We start from the raw sequence: 12,741 nt of genomic DNA, 5'->3' as shown, positions 1-12,741 counted from the left end.
AAAAAGACTAGTGCCAAAGGAAGACCAAGGACCATTAAGGCTGGTCCTGGCCTTGCCCGAGTATCTTCCTGAACAGGGTACTCAGGTTCAGTTATCAAGCATCTGTGGCCCACATATCTCATTACATTTCCTATCTGTTTAACTTCTGCACTGGGATGTCATCATCATGATAAATCTATGTTTTCATCTTATTTTATGTATTGAGACATTGAGTTTCATTGTGACAAAGTCCATATACCTGAGACTAAAACATTTATAATCTAGTCCTTTATAGAAAAAGTTTGACAACACCTGCTGTCACAGATGGGCCTGGTTTCATTATCAATTCCTAGCATGCTATCCCTTTCTCTTTTACTCAAGAAGCTAGATGAGAACACAAGTGAAAATGTACTCAATTTTTTAAAAGAAGAATCATTCATTGTTTTCAGTATTTTTAATATGGCTAGTCATTGGAATCTACCTCCCAAGTGATTGTGACCCATGGTGGGATATGACATCATGATTGAGAACCAGTACTCCCATCCATCACCTGCTGCCAGTTCCCCACCCCCTGGTAGCTAGCTTTGGAAAGGCTGAGGATCTTGACTTCTAAACTGGATCTAGCAGAAGCCCATCATGAGAGGACTCACTAAGTCAGTGTGCCCCTGTTCTGTGACACTTGGCCCACAGTGAATGGACTTTGGGACAGTCTCTGAATCACTTCCAAAGCCACCAGTAGATCTTATGGTACCTTATGGTAATCAGAAAAAAGCACCCCTTCTTTCTCCTTGCTGGAAACTTGTCCTATATTTTGCTTTTGTTCCAATAAGACACTTCACTGACCTCTGATGAAGAGTTGTAATAAAAATACAAAGCTATAGCATCTTTGAGGCAAATATAGTATCCCCTGCCCCCGGTCTGATAAAGTCATACACTGCACCATCTACATTAATATACACATCCACCCTCCTCACCTCTGTTTGCCGGGGTTCAAGGACCCCTCATCCACCTTCTCATCATATTGGGTCCGGATGTCATCTATGCAGCCATTATCTCCAAATCCTCCCCACTCGGTGTTAATGCACATCTTCCCTTCGTCCCCTTCCACCAGTTCGATGTTCCTCATCTCTTCCATATAGCACATGTTGCTGCCTGTTCCTAATAGGAATCATAAAAGGACTTTAGTCTTCAAAAGATATCACCAGGTCCTAAAGAGGCAGAGTAGTGCTGGAGAGGAACTTAGGCTTGGAGTCAGATACGACTGGCTGTGAATTCCAGCTTTAACTAGGTGACTATAGAGACAAGTATCTCATCTTTAGAAGTCCAATTTCTTCATCTGTAAAAAGGCAATAATACCTGCCTTAGAGATTTGTTAAAAAGAAAACAATGATATGATGTTCACAAGATCCCTCCACCTAGCAAATGGTGCCTGAGAAAACACCATTCTCCTCCTCCTCACCACCATCGCATTACATCACCATCACATCATCATCCTCATCATTTACTGTTAGGCCATAGGTACACAAAGTGAGCTCCCAAGTAGTCACAGCAGCCCGAGCTAAAAGGGATCATGAGGAATTATCCAGCCTTGAGAGAAGTAAACATTGGCATCCATAGGCCACCTACTTTGTTCTTTGCCCTGACCTTGTCTCAGAACTATCCTTGGTACAGCAGTGCAGACACCTATTATATTCAGTCAAGCAAGTCTCACCCCTTTGCCTTCCTAATTCTCGCCTGACCTCTCCCACAGATGAGGAAACTCAAATCTAGACAAAGTAACCTGTCCATAGTCATAAAATGGGTAAGACTTACAGTGAGATGAAACTTCTTAGCTGGCATTGGAGGCATCTCACTATATCCCCATCTCCTTGTTCTACCCACTGCTCACCTTCAGGAAGCCTAGACAGACAGCTAGAACAATTTTTCCAGGTTCTGTCATTACTAACTTGTGCCGGTCACTTGGAATGCCTATTGTCTCCATCTTTACCTGTTCAAATCCCATCCATCCCCTCATCAATGAGAGAGTCAACTCCCTGAAATCCACTCTTGCCCTTAATCACTGCCAGACTTCTCCCAAAGCCCCCTCAAATGGCCAAATCATGTGTCAGGCCACTCCCTTCTCTTCTAGGTTCTTTCCAACTCTTCCCCATCATGTGCACCCATGGCCAGAAGAGGTCTGCTAACAGAGGAGGTATACACTGGAGCTGCATGAAAATCAGACCCAAGCCAACAGTGGTCTCTTTCTACCCTGGATAATCTGCCCCTAATTTGGAAATCTCCTCTTTCTATGTCATTCTCCTTCCTCAACAAAAGGACAACATTGGCTTAGGACCCTTAAGGAGAAAGATATTAAGTAAACATTTAGAAATTAGGAGACCTGAAATCCTAATCTTAACTTCATCTCTGTCTTGGATAAAGCTGGCTTTAGAGCCTCTGTGTAATGGAAAAATGCCCCACCCAACCCCAGTCCTGCACTATGTTAAAAGGAAACCACCAAAAGATCAGATGAGAGCAGGCTAATAGGACATGCCTGACCTCTTACCTGCAATCAGGCCTATCTCACAATTAGGATCTTCATGGCCACAGGTCATCATGGTCCCCACTGTATCATTCACAACTGCAACTATGTCTAAGTCAAACTCCTGCAAAGGAAGCAGCCATGCCAAATAGGCTCAGGAGGGGCATATCAACCCAAGGTGCATGGAGGCCAGAGTCATGGGGCTGGGCACAGGATGTCAGAGCAAAGGGGCCTGGGAGAAGGGGCTAGGTCAGGCATGAGCCTCAACACCATAACATACATTTCTCCTCTTGATGGCTTCCCTGAGCATGTCCACCACGTCTTCCCCTTCACAATCAGTGGCCTTGAAGCCTTTGGTCCACTCAATGAGTGTTCCCTGCAAGAAAGAAGGAGAAACTCATTTGAGCAATAATTTGCCAGGACCACTACCCAACCTCATCATCAAATAGATGCAAAGTCTGTGTCGGTAGCTAGTCAAATGCATGTGCTTTCGACTGCTCCATCTCTGCAGCCTTAACACTGGGCCCAGAGGTATCACAGAGCATGATGCCCAGACGAGGTCTGTTGCTGAGTGGAATAACTATAGCAATTCATATTCATCAAGGGTCAGCTTGTGTTCCCTGGCCATGACTGCACAGAACAAAGGCCTGGATCACAGTCAATCTATGTCTAATTCAGCCAAGGACAGATTAAGATGTGATTAAAGATAAGAGCTACAAAATGTTCATCAAAGCATGGTTCCACAGTGAAAAACTAGAGGCATCCTGTCGTTCCAATATCATAGATCTATTATCTTGTGTATCGATATAGGTAATTTTAAACAGTCATAAAAAATCATGCTGTAAGAGAACATTGAATATTAGAGAAAGATGTTCACCATACACTGTAAAGTGAACATATATTAAACAAATGTAGATGGCGAATTACACTATTATTCTTTTAAAAACACGCATGCATGTACATGCACATATACACACTCATATCTAGAAAAAGGTCTGGAACAATGCCCACACCAAGAAGTTGGCAGTGGTCCTCTCTAGGTACAAGATTAAGGGTGCCTTCTGGTCTTTTCTTTTTGTGTGCCCATATTTTCTAGTTTTCCTAAAGTTAGCATGTATAATTTTTATAATATCAAGAAAAAGTATTTTTCATTTTTAAAAGAAAGACCAAGATGACACTATTGGTCAGATGGAGGAGTTAATCCAGTCTCAGACTCCACAGTCTAGAGCTGGGGTGGGGGGAGGGCAGGTCAAGCTGGTGCATGTAGGCCAGGAGAGCTCCTGGGATAGGTAGGAAGGGGGGCTAGCGGCTCCGGCAGCAGTGCCCCCACCCCTGTGGGCTAGATGGCCATCTCACCCTGAGGCCCTCAGCCCTGGTCTGCCTCTTTCTCTCCAAAGTCCTTGGGAAGTTCAGGTCCCTTGTTCTTTCCCTGGTGGATAGATGTAGAACACTAGAGATTCACCCCTAGTTGAAAAGTCTTTCTTCTTAGTTGCAATTACACAAAAATCATATTTTTTAAAAGTCTTTTTTCTCCCTAGCCCTCAGTGGCTTTGCTCCCAGCTGTCCACTTGTCTCCCCATCCCTCTCAACTGTGTATCCATGAACCTGTCAGAACTTCTGGGAGAGGCCTAGAGACCCAGTGTCCTGGGTCAGGAAGAGCAGCTGTGCCTTGGTGCTCATTGATCACTGGGGACAGTGGACAGCTGTATGTGGCTGCCTTCCCGAATGGTGTATTAATTTTTAATGGCAGCACTCATATAATGTGTAGCCCTTATAAAAAATTAAACTGTTACTGATAAGGGCCAAGTGCCTTTTAACTTCCCATTCCCCCAACTTGAGAGGTAACCTCTACTATCAGGCTAATATGATTCCCTCCAGACCTTTGTCTCTCCATTTACATATATTTTTAAATAAATAAATTTACACAGTGTGTAGATGACTGTGATTTGGTTTCCCCACTTAATAACATTTTCTAGACCTTTCCAGGTCAGTTAATATGGATCTGCCACAATCTTCCCCTGAGCAGAATAGTCCTCAAATATAATTGCATAGAAATAAAAAATACCTATGAAATATAAGTACTATTTTTATCCTCATTTTTCAAATGAGGAGACCAAGGTCCAGAGCTGTTAAATAATTTGTCCACGATCACCAAGTGAGTAAGTGGAGAAGCCAAGATTCAGTGTGCTTCGAACCCATGCTCTTAACTACTGTGCTCACTCTGTGGCCTCCCAGTCAACTAGGCAATCTGTGAAGCACTTGGAATAGTGTCCAGCACCGAGCAAGCATGTGCCTGGTAAACGCAAATCAAGTAATTAATTCCACATGATTTCTATGCCAGAGTTTCTTTAGTCATCCTCCGCTGCCATGTGAATGATTTTTAATGTTTCATTATTAAAAAGGGCTGCCATAGTGAACATTTTTTTTCACTCCGGCTTGGCACATGTTTGAGAAATGGAATCTTGAGAAATGGATCTTCTGGCTCTTAGCATTCTGACACATTTAATTTTAAGAGAGCTAGCCGTATTACCAGACTTGTGATACCCTCTCTCCCCATTCTCTGAATAATTAGGGTGGGGAAGGACTGCTGCCATGTATGTATCCATGGTGTTCTCAGAGCCCTGAAGAAATCTGTTCCAGTTCTGTACCAACCCATCAGAGGAGACTCACGTGGCTCAATTTTCTCATAGGAAAAATGAAATGGGATAGAAAAGAGTGTGTTACATATAATAAGAATATTATTTATTGATTTTTTTGTTTTAATTATATATGTAGGTGTACTGTGTATTTTAGCCAAAATGGTTCAATGACACAGGTTCTGGGTCCTGGTCTCCCCAAGGGCAAAGTGAAAGAGCCTGTGCTCTCAGGCCTGTGTCCTACACTAGAACCCTCCAATACTATTTATAGATGTGGCATCGTGGACAACTAACTTAACTTCTTTGTGCCTCTGTTTTTCTTAACTACAATGTGGCGATTAAAAATAGTGTACACACTTACAATGAGCTATTATTCAGTCTTTAAAAGGAAGGAAATTCTGACACGTGTTACAATATGGACGAATCTTAAGGACATTATGCTAAGTGGAATAAGCCAGTCACAAATGGACAAATACTGTATGATTTCAGTTAGATAGGGAAACCCAAAATAGTAAAATTCATAGAGCTGGAAAGTAGATGTTGGGGGGATATCAGGGGTAGGGAGACAGGCAAATGCAAGTTACTATTCATGGGTATAGAGTTTCAGTTTGGGAAGATAAAATGCTTGGAAGATGGATAGTGGTTATGGTTTCATGATGATGAGAGTGTACTTAGTGTCATAGAATTGTACACTTAAAAATGGTTAAAGTAATAGCCAATTTTATGTTCTTTCTATTTTACCATAATTTTAAAAATGGTTAAAAATAAAACAAAACAAAAATAGTATGTACATCATGGGGACATCAAGTGGATTAGAAGAAATCTTAACAAATCTTTGGTGCCGTTCTTATTATCGTTAGCTCTCTGGTTGACTTATTGTGTTGACCATAGTTTTCCCTATAAATTAAAAAGTGGTGTTCTGGGGGCCCTTGGGTGGCTCAGTTGGTGAAGCATCCGCCTTTGGCTCAGGTCATGATCACAGGGTCCTGGGATCGAGCCCTGCATCGGGCTCCCTGCTCAGCCGGAAACCCCCTCTCCCTCTGCCTGCCACTCCCCCTGCTCATGCTCTCTCTTACTCTCGCTCTCTCACTCTCACTCTCTCTCTAAAAATAAATAAAATATATTTTTAAAAAGTGGTGTTTTGCTTTTAATGATGTTCTGTTCCTGCCCTGTAAACCTGATTGTCAGAGAGAGTGTGTGTGCTCCATTCTCCACAAGCTGGTGAATGGTCTTTTTATCCAAGAATTCCAAGGAAGACTTTGTGATATGTGTTTCTAAATTATTATGAAGGGTTTATTCAAATTATTATCCATGATGGTCTTCAATGTCAACTAAGTAAGTGTTCATTTGTTCATGTGATATATTTGTTGTCTGATTCCTTCTGACTCACCGGTAAGCTTTCTCTCAAGAGTAACAGCCTGCCACCTATTGTGTTTCCCTGTTTACACTGGCCCCATGGGAAGACACAGGCATTACTGCTGCCTAAGAGTTTTAACTGGCTTTTCTGGTGTTACCTCTTTATATGTCTCCATAACATGATTGAATCTCTCGTTTAACAGGACTCTTGTGCATGTGTCCCTTTATTATATACTGCTCGAAATCTTTTGTGAATCCAAAAAATAGCAATGAAAATGGAACATAATAAATAGATAATATTAAATGGTTCAAATTCTTGATTACATTTTCCCAACTGCCCTGAACCTGAGACCCGTAAATAAGGAAATAAACAGTGACCCAGAGGTACCATGAGATTCCTCTGCTGGAGGAAGGAAGTGCATCAGGCTTTCTGGAAGCCTGCTGGGCTGTCTTACCTTGTCAATGCTCGTCTGCCTGCAGGGAAATGAGAATGTGAAGCCCAAAGGCAGTTGGACTCCCTTGAGGCCCATGTAGTCCAGGAAGTCAGCGATGCACTGCACTATGTGGTCAAATAGCTGCGGGGAAACAGTGGTAGTTATACCTGGCCAGCAGTGATACAGGGCGGCAGGCTGGCTCCCCCAGGCACAGAACTCCCCAGCCCAGCATGTACCTCCTCACCGGTGCCCTGCATGATCTCCAAGGGGATGGCAAAGATCTTGTTGTACATTCGCACCGACCTCCGTCCACTTCTGATCTTTACCAGGAGGACCCGGAAGTTGGTTCCCCCCAGATCCAGGGCAAGGAACTTTCCTTTCTCTGTGGTGAAGAAAGTGGGAGCTGCATTCCACCAGCATGCACAGAACAGGGACTCATATGGAAGCATTGATAGGAAAGAGGAGCACAGAGGGTTGGGAGAAGAATCAAGGCTCAGAAATGTCAGGGGCAGAAAGCAAGAGCCAAGCCCCAGGAGAAGAGAGGCAGGGAAGTAGACAGGAGACAAGCAGACAAGTCCAAGTATCCAGATGGCAGCTCCAGGGTACAAACCCGGGTCTTCTGTCTGCCAATAGTGTGAGGTACATGCCATGTTCTCAACCACACAGACACACACGGGTGACATCACTTAGGTATTCTTCTATTGACTGGGATCAACCAAGATGAATAGAATTCATCTTCTACCCCACGCCCCCTCCCTCCATTATAGACATGAATCCAGGGCTTTTAAAACTAAAACCCTAACTGATTGGAGGTGTCTTGGTGGGAGCTCTGTGTACGGCCCACCTGTGCCATCTGGCATCCCGCAGACATAGGTGGGCAGCATCTTGACTGTGGCCATCAGGTGGGTGTCCCTTTTTAGTCCATACTCGAACTCCCTCCGCATCTTGCCCTGCACATCCATAAGCTGCTCTCGAGTCAGTTGGAACAAAGCCAGCACCTTGTCAATCTGCTTTCTTTGGGCCTGCACCCGGGAGGCCACCGCTGTCACCATGGCAGCTCCCTTGGTGCTGCCGCTCTCTGACAAGAGGAAGCGGACGTCGCAGTTCGGAACCAGCCTTCTTACCACCTTGTGCAGGCGTTTGGGATATCTGAAGGCAGGGGCAATGGCAAAATAGGTAACAGTCATAAAGGCCCAGGCCTGGCTAACGGAAACAGACACAGGGGTAACAGTGGGATGGGGGTTCTGGGGAACCTTGCTGGGCTGGGTTCACCCCTCTGGTTGCTGGATGGTGGGAGGGCAGGGGGGTGACTGAGGGTAGGGACTAGGGCAGTGAGGGTAGCAGAAAGGACTCTTGGAGGCTCAAAGAGGTAGCTATTTGATCACTAATATTTCACTCAGTAGGGCATGTCCATTCATAATGTATTGGCTGAGCATCGTCTGCATCCAAAGGGGAAGGGTCCTTTCTCCAGCTCTTTCCAGTGTGTACCTCCCTGGCTTCAAATACCATCTCTATTAGCCAGAGGGGCTCTCGCACTCCGTCCTTCTGGGAAATCTTCATTTCCTTGTATTTTCCTACCAGTATCCTTCATGAGAACTTGGCAACCTCTGCCATTCGGATTTTTCCCCAAGTAACTAAGTGTATTTTACTTTCCCATCTTACCACATAGTAGGTAATAATAGACAGATAGATGGATGGGTAGATGGACAGGTGGCTAAATATGTGGATGGATACCCTTCTAGTCAGGCAACTGGGTTTAGCAGAATATTTCTTTAAGAATGATCCCCCCAAAGCAACCTAGCCAGCTATATTAATACAATCTCTCTTTCCCCTATAAGCTCAGAACTAAGAGGAGATGGTTGGTCCCAGCAACACAGAGAAAGCAGCATAGCTTGGAGAGATCACTGGGTCTCTGTTCCAGAAAGCCTCATTAGTGGGGGGGTGTGGGCTGACAGGTAGCACTCACTGAGGGTGTATCTTGTAGAGTGTGCCGTCCATGCCCACTGTGGTCCGGAGCCGCTCCAGCTTCTTGTTCTCCCGGAGGCGTGTCAGGATGGCTGCCAGGGCTGCTGCACAGAGATTGGCTGAACGGAAAGATACGATGGTGCAGACGTGCTGGACCGCAATGCAGTCAGCCTCCGAAGGCTCCAGGCCCAGGTCTGTCAGGATCTCTCTTGTATTGGCAAGGCCTTCTTTATACCTGGCCAGGGGACAGGAATGAAAGGACCACATTTCTCCATCCTATGGAAGTCCCCTCAGAGAACCATTTTCTCACCTCTCAGGATTGTGAAAATAAATAAACTGGCACATAGTAATATAATAATGATAACCATATCAACAATGATCATAGCAGCCACCATTTATCAAGCACTCACTATGTGCCAGGCACTTGTCTAAAGCTTTGAGAGGCATAGAGAGGGCTACTTGTCCACAGTCACATAGCTAGTAATTTCAAGGGTCAGGATTTGAACTTAGGCAGTTAGATCACAAAACCCATCCTTTTAACCACCCTGTTCTCTTCTGCCTTTCAAAGAAACTCAGTCCCTGCCATGCTCTGCACAAACAGACTCTAGGAGTCTGATGCCACTCTGTAAAGCTCAGAATCTAAACTGATTACAAAGCTCAGGGCAACACCTGGGTTTCTAAGCCAGAGGAATAGGACCCCAAGCAGACTGGAGCCAGCTGCCTTTACCAGCCATCTCCCCACTGCAGAGACCTCTGTGTGGGGTCTCAATCACTAAAGCCAAGGCCAATTCCCAACAATGCCAGATAGAGAAGGCTCTTGCTATAGTAGGAATTCTTAACTTAGATTCCATGCATGGGTTTAATGGGTCTGAGGATGCCCTAATATTGTAAGCAAAATGGAGTACAACTGTGCATTTTTGTAGTAAAAGGTCCAGAACTTGATTGAATTTGATCCTCAAAGAAGTTTGTGACTCTAAAAAAAAGTTTTAAGTTACCATTTTGGGGGAGGAGGAATGCAGCAAAATAGAAGAAAGGAATAGACCACCAACCGCAGATTCCCTGGCTGATGAAACCGACAAGAAGCCACATCTGAGTTACAGTAGGCATTGCTAACTCACCTAAAGCTAGGCCCAGGTCTGAAGCTGTCTTGGTGAATATCTGGATGGACCTGGCCCCTTTTGCCGTGCTACTACCATGAGCATACCACGCCTTGGCTACCCACCCTAACCCTCTGCAGAGTCAAGGGGAAAGGCACCCAGCCAGCAGCTTACTTTTCCATGGCAGCCACATGCCGTGTTTCAATCTTGCCCTTAGTGTGGAGAGCAGAGGATTTCTTGCCACCAAACAGGAGACCTGCCTTGGCCATCTTCAGCAATATAATCCTGACAAGTTCGCCCAGGTACAGGCCACTGATCATCTTCTCAAACCTATGATTTGGTGAATAGATCAGTAGTAGCTATGGTCATGGTTATGTAGCACCCTTTCTCAATACCCATGAACCACAGCCCATAGTCAGGACTATAAGTAATGGAAGGACCACTCCATGGGTCAGAGGGTCTCAGTCCCCATACCAGCTTTTGGATAGGATACCTTTGGGAGCTCACTTATCCTCTCTGGGCTGTACTCCCCTCACCTATAAAAGGAGAGAACTACACTAGAGGGAGACCTAAGATTCTTTCCTGCTCATAAAGTGATTTAATCCAAGAATCTTTATCGCAAATCACCCCTGGCCGTGGGAGGGGTACCATTCTCATATTAGGCATAAGGAATCTCGACTTCAGTGACTTCAGGTGATCCCAAGATTACCAACCACGGCATGACAAATCCAAATTTCAGATGCTTCAACTCCCACACAATGTTTTTCTGTCCAAGAGAGAAGGATGCTGTGTCTGGGCGATGGGCTTGGATAGTCCCAGAGAGGTTCGATAATAGTGTAAATGAAATATCCCACCAGGCTACCTACACCTTGACTTGTAATCTGCATCTGACAAGCACCTACTAATTGTTTCCCAGGTAAATAAGTAAATATGATTTTTATTCTCCAAACATAATAAGGCACAAAATCAAGGATAGCCTGTTTTCTAATTAGCTTTATCTGTTCCATTATAAAATGTCGTAGAACGCTGCAGAAACAGAAGACAGCCAAAAGAAATCCAGGTTGGATTTGGAGGAATGGAATTCATTTTTTAAGTGAAATGGAGAGAATGAGGGTGAAAAAGTCCAAAAAAATGGTCTTTCTTGGGCCATGACTGCTCTGTGTCACCAGTGAAAAGGGTGTGTGCCTGGCGAGCAGGTATATCCAAAGCAGAAATTTGCTTTCCGGGTATGCAGTGCTAATGTTTGAATGGTTTCTAGGAGGTATTTTAAATATTTACTCACCAGAGTTTCTTGGAAAAATGGCCAGGACTAGAAAAATGCATGATGAGCCTGAAACATCTTAGTGTGCCAGAAAATAAGGAAGTACTAAAGAGTGATTGGAACACATCGAAAGGACACAGGGACCAGCTCAAAGGGGCTTCTATTGGCCAAATGTGAAAATATTTGAGCATCAAAATAAATAACGATAGGAAGAAATGATACCCATTAAATAACAGAAAGAATTCATGAGTTCATATTAGGATAAAGAGATAAATGGAGGAGATAGAAAAGCTGAGATTTATAGAATTACAAAACTAATAAACATGATAGATTTAGAATTTCATCAATGGATGCTAAAAATAGAGTGAAAGTTTAATGAGAAAGGGGATATTTACCTAGTCTCAAAGTATCTCTTTACCAGATACGTATTCATTATAGAAAGAGTAATAACGACCTTCTGGGAGAGAAGCCTGTTGTACAGCCCCTTAGCCAAGAGATCTGAGATAGCATCACAAGGAATGGAACAAACATTGAGTGCTTCCATATATGATGCACCGAAAAGGACACACATCCCTTCTGTGGTGCACACCAGAATCTAATCATGAGGAAACATCAGACAATTGATGGGACATTCTGTGAAATAAATGGCTTGTATCTTCAAGCTCATGAAAAACAAACAGATATTTCAGAGGATATCCAGGTTAAAAGAGGCTAAAGAGAAAGGCCACAAAATATAATGTTTGATCCTGAACTGGAACCTAGACCAGGACCATTCTTTTTTCTCTTTTTATAAAGGACATTAATGGGGCAGCTAATGAATCTTGAATAAGGTCTGTAAATTAAATATTGGAACTGATTAAGTGTTAATTTCCTAATTTTGATAATTATCCCTTGGTTTTGTAATAGAATATACTCTCTTGATTGCAGATAATACACTTTGAAGTATTTGGGAGTGAAAGGATATTATAATTGCAATTGCAGTCTCAAATGATTCAGAAAAGTTACTTCATTCAGATATTTTGTGTATATGTGCATATATATATACACACACACACACACAAAAAAAAAAAAAAACAGAGAGAGAGTATTAGTAATCTGATTTAGGGAATCTGGGTGAAGGGGGAATTTATGCCATTTTTGTAACTTTTCTGTAAGCCTGAAATTATTTAATTGTTTTAAATGCCTTTTCATTCAACAAACACTTAATGAGCTGCAAAAATGTGTAAGATACTATGCACAGAAAGGAAAGAAAAAATCTAAACTTGTGCTCTGGGAGCTCAGCACGTAGGCAGAGCTGAGGCACTCTCAACAGTTACTCTATTGTGGAATGAGTGTGAATGTGGAATGAGAGCCAAGAAAGACTCCCTAAAACCTAAGCTGGGAAGGCATGGCCCCAGGTGTTGTGATTAGACCTCCAAGAAAGCAGGGTGTCAGGGGAGCACTGGAAACACAAATGAGGGACTTGCCTGAGTCCTGCTCCCTTGGGCTGCACTGG

The 12,741-nt window shown here is 43.6% G+C and overlaps 1 protein-coding gene across 1 annotated transcript in view; it reads right to left on the bottom strand.

The window, feature by feature from the left end:
* HKDC1 (hexokinase domain containing 1) overlaps positions 1–12,741 on the bottom strand; it is a 41,701-nt gene that overhangs the window by 8,575 nt on the left and 20,385 nt on the right. Inside the window, exons 8-15 of the mRNA XM_025434949.3 lie at positions 10,160–10,315; positions 8,890–9,123; positions 7,768–8,072; positions 7,160–7,305; positions 6,945–7,064; positions 2,778–2,873; positions 2,522–2,621; positions 954–1,137 (exon numbers count right to left, since the gene is read on the bottom strand). Coding sequence (XP_025290734.1) covers positions 954–1,137; positions 2,522–2,621; positions 2,778–2,873; positions 6,945–7,064; positions 7,160–7,305; positions 7,768–8,072; positions 8,890–9,123; positions 10,160–10,315 — 1,341 coding nt within the window. The remainder of the gene's footprint in view (positions 1–953; positions 1,138–2,521; positions 2,622–2,777; positions 2,874–6,944; positions 7,065–7,159; positions 7,306–7,767; positions 8,073–8,889; positions 9,124–10,159; positions 10,316–12,741) is intronic.

The sequence above is a fragment of the Canis lupus genome, chromosome 4, assembly GCF_003254725.2.
Source record: "Canis lupus dingo isolate Sandy chromosome 4, ASM325472v2, whole genome shotgun sequence".
NCBI lineage: Eukaryota > Metazoa > Chordata > Mammalia > Carnivora > Canidae > Canis > Canis lupus.
The sequence above is the reverse complement of the archived record's forward strand: the minus strand, read 5'-3'. Positions and strand labels throughout refer to the sequence as shown.